The sequence below is a fragment of the Vigna angularis genome, chromosome 4 (genome assembly GCF_016808095.1).
Source record: "Vigna angularis cultivar LongXiaoDou No.4 chromosome 4, ASM1680809v1, whole genome shotgun sequence".
Lineage (NCBI taxonomy): Eukaryota > Viridiplantae > Streptophyta > Magnoliopsida > Fabales > Fabaceae > Vigna > Vigna angularis.
In genome coordinates, this window is record NC_068973.1 from 40,919,874 (window position 1) to 40,932,192 (window position 12,319).

The 12,319-nt window shown below is 28.3% G+C and overlaps 1 protein-coding gene across 1 annotated transcript; it reads left to right on the plus strand.

Annotated features, from left to right (window-relative positions):
• Nucleotides 1-484: 484 nt before the first annotated feature.
• LOC108342374 (uncharacterized) lies at nucleotides 485-10,879 on the plus strand. The gene is made up of 14 exons (XM_017580143.2): nucleotides 485-791; nucleotides 4,468-4,579; nucleotides 4,859-4,971; nucleotides 5,676-5,798; nucleotides 5,920-6,125; nucleotides 6,214-6,289; nucleotides 6,780-6,866; nucleotides 6,958-7,038; nucleotides 7,114-7,146; nucleotides 7,357-7,410; nucleotides 7,526-7,567; nucleotides 7,924-8,002; nucleotides 8,076-8,146; nucleotides 10,619-10,879. The coding sequence occupies exons 1-14, from the start codon at nucleotides 627-629 to the stop codon at nucleotides 10,673-10,675; spliced, it is 1,299 nt and encodes a 432-aa protein (XP_017435632.1). The 5' UTR covers nucleotides 485-626; the 3' UTR covers nucleotides 10,676-10,879.
• The last annotated feature ends 1,440 nt before the right edge of the window (nucleotides 10,880-12,319 follow it).

Consider the following 12,319-nt stretch of genomic DNA (forward strand, 5'->3'; position numbering starts at 1 on the left):
CGAATTAGATGCATTAATCATATACTTCATCCATGAATTTCACAAGATATTATTTTAGTCCATTTGGACGATGCGTTGCTTGCATGTTCAAAAAAGGGTATTCATAAACTTGCACGCTTCAAAGCGTAAGTTAATCTTGTAATTTATACAATCTTTGACGCCACGCATTCCACTAAACAGATAGAATTTAACGAAATACTCGAATAAATAATTAGCGGCACTTCAGTTACGTGACTAAAAACCAATACCGTCACTGTTAATTTATATTTGTGGCCAAAAAGCAAGCATTTGCATCTTTTTTACCCATCAGTGTGCAACTCACTTGAACTCATGCACAATTGTGAAATACAAGTAAAAAAGAAATTGCAAAAAAGTACATCACATTGGTCATCTGATTAGCTTTGAGGTCATACTCATACTAATATATATATATATATATATATATATATATATATATATATATATGTGGTGCTTCTAAGGGAACCATGAATATGCATGTAGTGTGGCTAAAAGTAGAGAGGTAGCTTTCTCTGTAAGAGAGTTGAAACCTTACCTAGAATTCTAGCAAGTTAGTTCTACAGTCATATCAAAGGGAAACAAAGAGTGTGTGTGTGGAAAGGGGAATCATGGAGAAATTATATGGCCTGAGTCATCTCTTCATGACAGTGTTTCTTCACAACTTCGCCATATTCATGGTGGTGCCAGCCATTACTGATGTAACAATGGCTGCTCTTTGTCCTGGACAAGATGAATGCTCACTTGCCATCTACCTCACTGGTTTTCAACAAGCGGTCAGTTTATACATTTGTTAAAATTTTTCTTCACCCATTCTGCATTCAATCTTATGTTTAAGTTCCTTAATCTGTGATTAGTTACTGGAATTTGAGTCGAGTCAGTTCTTAATTACATAGTTTAAGTTTTTTGTTTTTCATCTAAACTAATCTTGCTCGGTAATAAGTTTTCATTAGTGAGCAACACGAAACATGGCTAAAACGTACAAGAATTGCTGCAAAACCAGATGAAACTCACTTTCTTTCATAACGAATTTAGCAAAAGTGTATATATTTTCATAGGCATATTTCTATATGTATTAAAGTTTCGTCCTTTTGGTGGGAAAATATTCTATGAATTAACTCTCATACGCGTTAGTCCAGACATTCATCCCTCTCATGAGGTATTATATCTTATGGATTTAAATAAATTAACCTCGTATTACATAATAAAAAGAATTTGGATTAATTATGTCCTTTCATTTCCGATTAAATTATGATAAATTAGACATATAATCGTGATAAATTATTGCAAACGAGATTATTATTTTTTAATTCATTCTTCTCAATTCAATATCGGAAAAAAGTGGATGAAAAGCTTGATATACATTTAGTTTTTCTTTTTTGATATATATATATATATATATATATATATATATATATATATATATATATATATATATATATATATATATACACACCAGGGTAAAGATGAACATATTAAGTGCGTTAAATGGCGTGTTTTATAACATACTTTTCTGTTTCTTATATTTTTTTTTCTTTGCATATAATAATGTAAAAATTTAATGCATGATGACTTTTTTTTTCCTAACGTGAAAACATTACCTTTTCGTAATAAAACTAAGATTTAGCAATTATTTCTTTACAAAATTCGTGTTTAAGCCCGTTACTACTAACTAACATAGGTGGGTGAAAAATTAAATAAAATTGAATTTTTAATTTAGAATGATTAAAATCGCAAGGAATTTTTCTGATTATTGAGACAAAGAAGATTTTAAAAGATTATTGTCCACATCGAATTTAATTTGTTGATGAATCAATGATACTTCATTTATTGGTGTACCCATAAATGACGAGTAGTGTACTCAAATTTCAAAAGCAATTAATTAGTGGTAAAGTTAAATTGTCACGGGGATAACGTCTATTTGGGTAAGTCTGTCCCCACCTGAGAAAGAAATTTCCTTGTGATTTCGTTAGCCTCGTAGGTTTCCTTCTTTCTAACATGTTACGAAAATTTAACAATCTTGGTTCTCTTTTCTAAACAGTTAATGTTTGATGCATTTCCATGCTTTTTCCTCTTCTTGTCGTGGTTTTCCTTACGTTTTCTTTTGTCTCGTGGAATGTGAATAGGTTTTTTTCTTTTTTTTTTATTTTTATCAATAGTACTTTTTTTGAATGTTTCATCTTACACCTGAGATATCTTATCATGTAATTCCAAAAATTCTATTTTTAACCTTCTAACATGTGTTAATATACCTCCAACATTTTTAAGAGATTTATTTTTTAACTTTAACAAAAATATTTTATTTTCTTCTCTTTCTTATTAAATATACTTTAATAAATATTTTTTTATTTTTTCTCTTTTTTATTAAAATCACTCTACACCATCTTAATAATAATTTAATTTAATTTAAAATTTAAATATTATTTAATATAATTTTATATTTTAATAATTATCAAAATATGATTTATATTATAATAATAGTCATATTAAAAAGTAAAAATAAAATAATTAAAATAAAAAAAATGAAATAATAATAATATAAAGTTTGATTTGATATGTTAAAATATATTAAAATATTAAAATAAATTAAACAATTATTAAATTTTAAATAGAATTTTTTTTTTAAATATGCTAACGGTTTTGTTTTTTATTTAAAATTTAATAAATATTTCATTTAAATGAAAATTATAATATTACTTATTATACTTTTATATTTTAATAATTATTAAAATATAATTTATATTTTTATAATAATTTTATTAAAAAAATAAAAATAAAAATAATGAAAATAAAAATAATATTTAAAATCACATTTAATATATTAAATTATTAAATTAAACTAAATAATTATTAAAATTAAATAAAAAAATATTTAAGAAGATTTTTAATCGGATATCATATCCGTAAAATACCGGATTTCTATATTCGATTGACAAATTTTTTTTTTTTTAATTTTAATAATTATTTAATTTAATTTAATATTTTAATATAATATAATGTATTTAAATATTTTTAATATGATTTTAAACGCTATTTTCATTTTCATTATTATTACTTTTATTTTAGTTATTTTTATTTTTACTTTTTTAATAAAATTATTATAAAATATAAATCATATTTTAATAATTATTAAATTATAAAAATATAATAAATATTATTATTATTTTTAATTAAATTAAATATTATTTAAATTTTAAATAAAAAACAAAACGTTAGCATATTTAAAATTTTTGTTTCTATTTAAAATTTAATAATGGTTTAATTTATTTTAATATTTTAATATATTAATATATTTTAACATATCAAATCAAATTTTATATTATTATTATTATTTCCTTTTTCTATTTTATACTTTTATTATTATTATTATTTTAATTTTTAATATAACTATTATTATAATATAAATTATATTTTGATAATTATTAAAATATTAAATAATATTTAAATTTTAAATTAAATTAAATTATTATTAAAGTTGTGGTTTTAGTAAAAAAAGAAGAAAAAAATATTTATTAAAATGCTTTTAATAAGAAAGAGAAGAAAATAAAAATATTTTTATTAAAGTTAAAAAATAAATCTTTTGAAAAAGTTGGTGGTGCAGATTGAGATGTTAAAAGATTAAAAATAAAACTTTTAGATGAGATGTTAGAGGTGCAGGATGATGAGATGTTAGAGATGTAGGATGAAACACTCTACCTTTTTTGTCCATCTTAGAACATTTGTTACTTTATAAGGCCCACTTTAACCCATTTTTATTGGGCCTAATAAAAAAAATCCATCACTTGGTCCAGTCCACATTACAAAATGAAATATAGTGTCTATTATTAATCATAATAACAACATTTTTCAATTAATTAAATCTTTGATCATACATATTTCATTGATCGAGTCTTGGAACTTTTTGTTGTCCCTCATGAAATGATTTTTTTTGTGTGGCTTCAATAAATTACAAATTAATCATAGATTTTTAAAAATGACTTAGAAAAGAGTAATTTATAGATAACAAGTCGTTGGTGTGAGATAATGAGTTTTACTTTTTTAAGGAATCTACCTAATTCAAACATGAAAAAAATTTAGAGAGAAGATTCACTAAAGATGCAACCACCAAATAAATACAACACCAATAATATGGCTATCATTTCCTTTTTACAACGTTTTAATTATATGAATAAAAACTTATTTTTATTATAAATAATTTAAGTATGAATCTAAGTTTCGTATAAGATACAAAATAACAAAATTAAATATCATATAAAAAAACACATAAGTTTATTATTTTAAGATTTTAAATTAAAATATATATATATATATATATATATATATATATATATATATATATATATATATATATATATATATATATATATATAAAATTTTCTTAAACGAAACCGCTGAATAAAAAAATCCATCTGCTTTGTATGGTTATGGTAAAAACAATGTTATTTTGTGCAGATGATTGGAGTGGGCACGCTCGTGATGATGCCATTGTTAGGTAATATGTCCGATAAGTATGGGAGGAAGGCCATGCTCACAGTTCCTATGATCCTCACGATCATTCCCACAGGTAACTTTTGTGTTCGATGGCTCTTCAAAGAAATCAAATTTTAAGTATAATTTTAATATAAAACTTAAATTTTTTTGAGTAATGTAATATTACATGATTAAGCGATAAGGGAAGCTTTTTTTTTTTTACATAATATACAGAGAGATAAAATAATCAAATAATACATGGCAATAATCAAATAATAAAGTTTAAAATATACCTGATTCTTTTCAGATATAATCTTAAATTCAAATTTTGTGTTAGGTGTTAATAAATAGTAAATGATCTTTGTTTTGACAGGCATATTAGCTTACAACAGGACCAAAAAATTCTTCTATGTGTACTATGTGTTCAAAATACTCATTTCAATGGTTTGCGAAGGAAGCGTCCCTTGCCTCGCTCTAGCTTATGTGGTAAGTCTTCAATATTTTCTTTAACTGTAAGTAAGTTATTATTCAGTTAATCATCTCGTGAAAGACTTATTAATGACATAAGTTGTCTTAGCAATCGGTTCTCATAAATATAATATGATATATATATATATTGAAAGTCTTTATAACGAAGTAATTAAACATATACGTTCCGTTATAATAATTAACATTAATGAGGTATTTATGGTTAATTCAAGAACATGTATCAAATATGATATTCATACTTAACAACAAGAATCTTTAAAAAATATAATGTACTTATAATGTGATATTCAAGACCTGTCAAGATCGAGCAATGTACTTATAATGTAATTTGTAAATGGACGATGTCATTTTTCATCTTATAAGTAGCAGTAGAGGCGTAGCTTGATATGAAAGAAAATGAGTTTTCTGACCCTGTATAGCGACAAGACACGACGATTTTTCTCTTTGATCAAGTTCTTTATCCTCAGTGAATGTTAATTTTCTCCAACGTCATATAATGTTCGGTCTTTGGAAGATTATCGTGAGTTTGTTGTCAAGCTTAAACATTCGGTTGAGGAATTCTTTCTTCTTTATGTGTTCTTTTTTTCTTATCCAACAACTCTGTTGATGTTATTTATGAACACAGTTTTATGTCTTTCCTTTTGTCTACATATATACATATGAGACATTCACCGATTTTATTACATCTCTATCTTTTTCAGGCAGATAACATTCCAGAAAGTGGAAGAAGCACTGCATTCGGCATTATTTCAGGGATAGGATCTGCCGCGTTCGTGTGTGCCACTTTATCAGCTCGATTCTTATCCACTGCCCAAACTTTTCAGGTATTCGGTGTTGATATTTTCTGGTAAGAAGTTTCACCAATTTACAGATAGATTAAAATCTCACCTAACAAATTGATTTTATAAGATTATGTCAGGATTAACACATTTTCTCCTGAATAAGGTTTCTACTCTTATTGCTGTGATTGGAGCAGTGTACATGCAATTTTTTCTTCAAGATTCAGTCATTGATGACAAACACCTTTACACCCCAATCATTTCACAACAAAACCCCACAGTTTCTAAGGTCGATGCAAAATTGGAAAGTAACAAGCATCTTCTTAAAGCATTGCGTTCTTTCAAGGACCTAACCTCCTTCCTCGGTAGCAGGTGCAACAATTTTCCTTCTTCTCCTCCCATCAAAGAAACATGTTTTTTTTTTGTGTCATAGTTATACACGTTTGGTTTGATTTTTCAGCTTCACTATTACACAAGCAGCAATTGTTGCATTCTTTAGTAACCTTGCTGATGTTGGCCTTCATGGATCAATGCTGGTATATATTTTCTTTTCCACCTTTCATATACCTTTTTCTTTAATCTCTATCCTGTCCAAGTTCCATTTTTTATAACATGCACACACGTTATTGATTTGTTTTTATTCGTAAGTTTAGGTGTTGGGAAAATTTGTGCAGTTTTATATCAGTGTTAGAGCATACATTGATCCTTACACACATTCTTCATTGGTTGAATCTTGTTCCTTAACTTCAAGCAAAATCATGTAGTGTTCAAGATCGTTGTATTTATATATCTTTACTTGATATCTCTCTCGGCTTATTGGAGGCATATTCTGCTACAGGCTTTTGATATGTTTAATTACCAATTTACTGATGTTTAATTTCTTTCTTTTTTAACCCTTATAGAATGGAGTAACCAATGCAATTTGAAACTTACAACTGCATTATCTTTGACGAGTTGATATTAAAATTATTTTTTATGTATATAACTAGAGCTAGTTAAATAACACTTTTTTTCTTCTGCGTGCAGTATTTCTTAAAGGCTCAATTTCATTTTGATAAGAATCAATTTGCTGACTTGATGGTCATTTCTGGAATTTCAGGGACTGTGTCACAGGTATTTTTACATGGTTATATTTTAATTATCAGTTGATATGCCTCTTCTTCTTTCATAATAGCTTCTAAGTATTAAACATTGATTGTAATAGCTTCTTGTTATGCCGATTTTGGCTCCTATTCTGGGCGAGGCAAGGCTACTTTCAATAGGATTATTCTTTCATTGTGTACACGTAAGTATTTTTTTAATACAACCTTAAAACATTTTCTCTTTTTACGAAGTTCTAAACTTTTAAAATGGGATGCAGATGTTCCTTTACAGCATAGCATGGTCCTCCTTGGTATGTCTTTTTTCAATATTTTCTAATTACAAGTTTGTTTCTGTCAATTACTTTTCCATATATAGCATCATTACGAGGTTAAAATTGAGATAGAGTGGTTGATTATTCACACTTGTATATGCCATAATGCCTCTATTATCCTTTTGTTGTCCATGTTTCTTCTTCTTTTCCTTTTATGTTGTATAATTTATACTGTGTGAGTGTTGACAGGTTCCTTACGCTTCTGCCATGTTCTCAATTTTATTTGTTTTCTCACAACCTTGTGTGAGTGTACTTCCTCATTTTATGTTTCTATATTCTTTAAAAGCATAGTTTTTTTTTTCATTCTCATCATTCAAATTAAGTAGTTTATTCAAAACAAAACGTTTTACATTTGCAGATACGAAGTATTGTGTCTAAACAAGTTGGTCCCCATGAGCAGGTATGGAGTTAATAATACTGATTAACGTTAAACAAGCTGGTTAAGATTTACTTTCTTATAAATAAATAAATCCTAATTTCAATTGTAGAAGTTAGTGTTTTGTGATGTGAGGTCATGACTGTTTGTACTCTGTATAACTTTCGTGCCTTTGTTTATTGATATTACATAGAGAACATAATGCAGGGTTGTTGTTTTAATTAATAAAAGATTAACATCAGTATAATTTACTCATTTTTTACTGAAGTAAAGAAACAAGTTTTGCATGATAGAAAGCTTTTAGTTTAGTTTTTTTTTAAAACATTTGGTAGATAACTTAAAATTTGTTTAATTTTCCTCTTCATTTCTCTTCCTTTTAGGGAAAGGCTCAAGGTTGCATCTCTGGCATATGTTCAGTTGCACATATAGTTTCTCCCTTAGTTTTCTCTCCATTAACAGGTGAGAGCATGCGAATATGATTAGATTTAGATAATCACCCAATTTATTAACAAGTGCCTTTTTCAATTGTCAGCTCTCTTCCTTTCTGAAAAGGCACCTTTCGATTTTCCCGGATTTAGTATAATGTGCATTGGGTTTGCTTCGGTAAGAACTTAACTTAATGTTCTAATTTTCTTTCCGACATTGAAGTCTTGATTTCGTTGGTTATACTGCCTCCAATTTTCTTTTAATTGTTTAAATATAAGTTAGATGAGATAACATCGTTAATATAATAACATCATATACACATGGTTTGATTTAAGCATGAGATTTTGTGTGTCTCGTATATTGAAGAAGGAAGGTAAATTGTCATTAAAGTTATGTGAGATTATTAGATATGCGAGAAAAACCTTTCAATTAAGAATTAAGAAAATTTTCAATAAGTATCGTTTAAGAATAGAGATTAAGAATAATTTACTTAATTTTAATATTTTAAAATATTTTTCAAAGATAAAACTAAAAAATCTTTTCGCAAAAAGACACTCAGAGGGAGTTTAGGAGTATCTGGACGTGATCTTTCCTTAAAAAGGACGTCTAGGGACGTTTGGAGGCGTCCAACGCTGCATGAGTTTTTAAAATTAACCTATTTTAACTTTGTTAACCCTCTACACAAGTTTAAATGATTCCTATACAACCTCTTAAACACTAAGAAATATCTAAGAACAAACCGCTAATTGAAATTATCACTCCAAACCCTAAACTACCAATTCTAGACTACCTAAACCCAATTCTACCATTACATACATCAAAAGAGCAAACTAAAGGCCTAGACAAGTTCTAAGTAACTCAATTACAGACCCCAAACTTCCAAAACATGTCCCAACTCCCTCTTTCATAATTTCACTACCAAAATCACCAATTTGCACTAAAAACCACTCACACACCAACCATGGACCACTCTCTTTAATTCCAAACCAATTTCCACCCAAAACATACTCCTCACAACGTTAAAATACTCTCATAACAGACCTGGAATATTAAATTCATCAAACCAACCTTTTTCTCACCAACTTGACAATTAAAACCCCCTTTTTAACTACTAAAACCATAACTTTGACCATTCCTCACTTCACAAACATTTCAATCAACTACCAACATCAATACAATTTCATGGCATGCATTTAATGGCAATATTAATAACCAAACTTCATCATACCATATTGCAACCATACCATACCAAAGCATATACATTTCATTGAACTAATATCTCATAAACATTTCAAATTATTACTCTATCAAGTTAATACACATACAACTCCCAAACTTACAAAACAATATCAATTTATACATAGACATTTAACTTCCCTTGCCTTAGAAAAAATACCACAACTCTAAGAACATCCAACCATTACTTCCACCGCAAGGAACTCTAAAAAAACTTACAAATCACCAATTGATGATCGGAATCAAACCTTAAAACCTCAAATTGACCAAAAATCAAAGAAAAATCACTTTTGGATACATGCAAAACAGATTTCTTTGCATGATCATAGACCAAAAATAGAGATGAAAAAGGGATGTTCTAAATAAAAAAAACTAATCCGATAGAAGTGGAGGTTATTCCGCTGTGATCTCTTAGGTATATCATGACCATCAAAGATATAACTCAGGAGTTAGAACTCTTAGAAAGAAGGTAGATAACTCTAAAAAAATGGTTTGTAGAAAAATGATATATATTTTAAAATAATGAAACTAGTTTATAATAAAACTATTTATAAATAACTCATTTAATATTAAGATAACCGAGTCTCACTGTTTTTAAACTGCTATCACTTTTAAAATATCATTTTTTTGGGTTTTACATTGTTTAAGAATGAAAATTAAGAATAATTTACCTTATTTTAATATTTTAAAATATTTTTCAAAAACAAAACTAAAAAGGTTATCAATTTTAAAACAAATAATATCTTAAATGTAGATATTGATTCTAATGAACGGATTAAGGTCAAAAAGTAATAAATCTAATTATGATATTAAGTCAAAGTAGGTGATTCATTCACATAACATAAATTCAGAAACATAATTGTTTTGTGGTATTGGAATTTGTAATCTTCATACCAAGACCAAAATAAGAACTTATATATTACTGTTAATATTAATGGGTGAAATGAATTATAAACCTCAAAGTTTTATAATTATATATTGCATGTAATACAATTTCTTAAGATATGTTTAGAGAAACGTCTCCATAAGAACTTTTACAAGAAACAAAATGTCTTAATTATGCAAAAGCCAATTTGTAGAAACTCTATAATATAGTTTTTCTAGATTTTTTATTTTTAATTTGTAAGTAAGTTCATTTTAATTTATAATTTAATCAAACTAATTTTTTATATGTTTCTAATATAAAAGTTCGTAAGAAGAAGCTTTCCAAATATATCCTTGATTCATTTATGTTCAATTCTCTTATTTAGATTTTTATACTAGACAACTAAATGTCATTTTTAATTGCAAATGTAAAAAGTTGTTCTATGCATTATTATATTTGAAGTATATTCAGGCCTGATTTTACTTTATTCTCATTGAATTTTTATATTTATGTATTTACATGCTGTGTGGTTGAATTTTGTTTTACAGATGGTATCTTTTGTTCAAAGTATGATGCTTCGAGTGGTTCCTCCCATTTTGAATTAGGCAAATAGAAATCAGAAGGAGCCTTTTTTTTATATTTTAACGATAGCCAACATTTGTGGTCTACACGAGTTTTGTCTTTAGTGACGCTTTTGGGAAACAACATGATATATAAGTTGTTTCCAAAAATGGACATTTGATAGTTTGCACTATTTCGATACTGTGCCAACTATATAGTTTCATATGAATCATATTTTGTTGGGTTAACTATTCTTTTTATTTTGCTTAATGTGAAATAGAAGTTTCAATCAGGTTTTTTAATTTTTTATACGATCAAGTTTTTCAATTTTAGAATATGTCAATATATCAATAACTTATTTAAAATTCAATTAAGTTTTTTATATTTTAAAATACGATAATTTTATATTTCGAAGTTAACGTTGCCAATTTAGTAAATTATTATTGTAAGTCAGTTTATAAATTATATTATACATAGATTAAAATGATTAATATTTATTAATTAATAATTTTTATATTATATAGATGAAAAATGTATCGTACCCACTTGAGATCAAACAGTTAACATTCAGTATCGTTCGGTCCATCCACTCAAGTCAAAGATTGGGCCGCAATTGGGCCAGCGCTTGAACTATTGTTGGGCCAACAGTCCCGCAGATGATAAAATAATCAAAGAATATCTAATTAAAGATATTGATAAGCAGGTTATAAACAACTAACCAGCTTTTCAGGTAATCTGTTTATATCTTATTTTGTTTATATTTTATTGGGCTTGTATCAGCTCAGGATCCATGAGATAAATTATAAATACAAAGCCAGGGCCGAAAGCCAGGGACGTTTCACTCACATTCCATTCAGGGTCTACTCACACTCAACTCATATTCTCAAACATTCAGCAGTGATAACAATTCACTAAATACTCAACCATGAGCCGAGGTTCTTCAAATCACACGCCTAACTTGAGCGTCGGAGTATCTTTTGCAGGTACCTCCCTTCTGGAGCACAAAGGCAACCGATCGGTCAAGACTGAAGTCAGCCGAACGGCTCCGACAGAAGAAAGGCAAGTAGCTCAGGCAATTCCAGCCTTCGGAAGGAAGGAAGACACGTCAGCAAATGTTCGTCTCTCGGTCCCGTAAAATCCTACCGAAACATTTTGGCGCTCACCGTGGGGCCGGGGGGCATCCTACTGAAACCGCAATGAACCAAACAAGGACGCAGCCTCAACATCAACGTCAACAAGCTTCAACGGCTTTATAAATAATTATTTCGATATAAATTCATTTTATTATATTTAATTTAAATATCTTAATTCAATATTATAATATTGTTCAAAGATTTAATGACGCATTTATCACCTAGCCAAATTTGGCATCAAGTGTTCAACCGTGCAACAGCTCGGCCATTCGGCCTCACTAGTATTCAGCCGTTTGGCTTCACAGCGCAGGTGTTAAGACCATACAGACCACTTGTCCAAGATGAGGGCAAGAACCGAGAGGTAAATCCCTCTCATCCATTAGGAAATTCTCCAGCAATTCCTAGGTCGAAGACCGAGAAGTAAGCCATCACTGGCGTCAACAAAACCCAGGGAACGCCCTCCAAAAGCCCCTGGTCCTAAACCGAGCGGTGTTGCACGTCCCCAAGGACTGACACTCTCGTCCTCTAGGAAGTTCAAAATTGAACTCCTACGCT

What these genes read in the sequence shown, in the direction of transcription:
- LOC108342374 (XM_017580143.2), top strand. Translation starts at nt 627, where the DNA reads ATGGAGAAATTATATGGCCTGAGTCATCTCTTCATGACAGTGTTTCTT. An exon ending in GCCTCGCTCTAGCTTATGTG is followed by an intron (nt 4,972 to 5,675) that starts GTAAGTCTTCAA and finishes TATCTTTTTCAG; the next exon opens with GCAGATAACATTCCAGAAAG. An exon ending in GCATAGCATGGTCCTCCTTG is followed by an intron (nt 7,147 to 7,356) that starts GTATGTCTTTTT and finishes GAGTGTTGACAG; the next exon opens with GTTCCTTACGCTTCTGCCAT.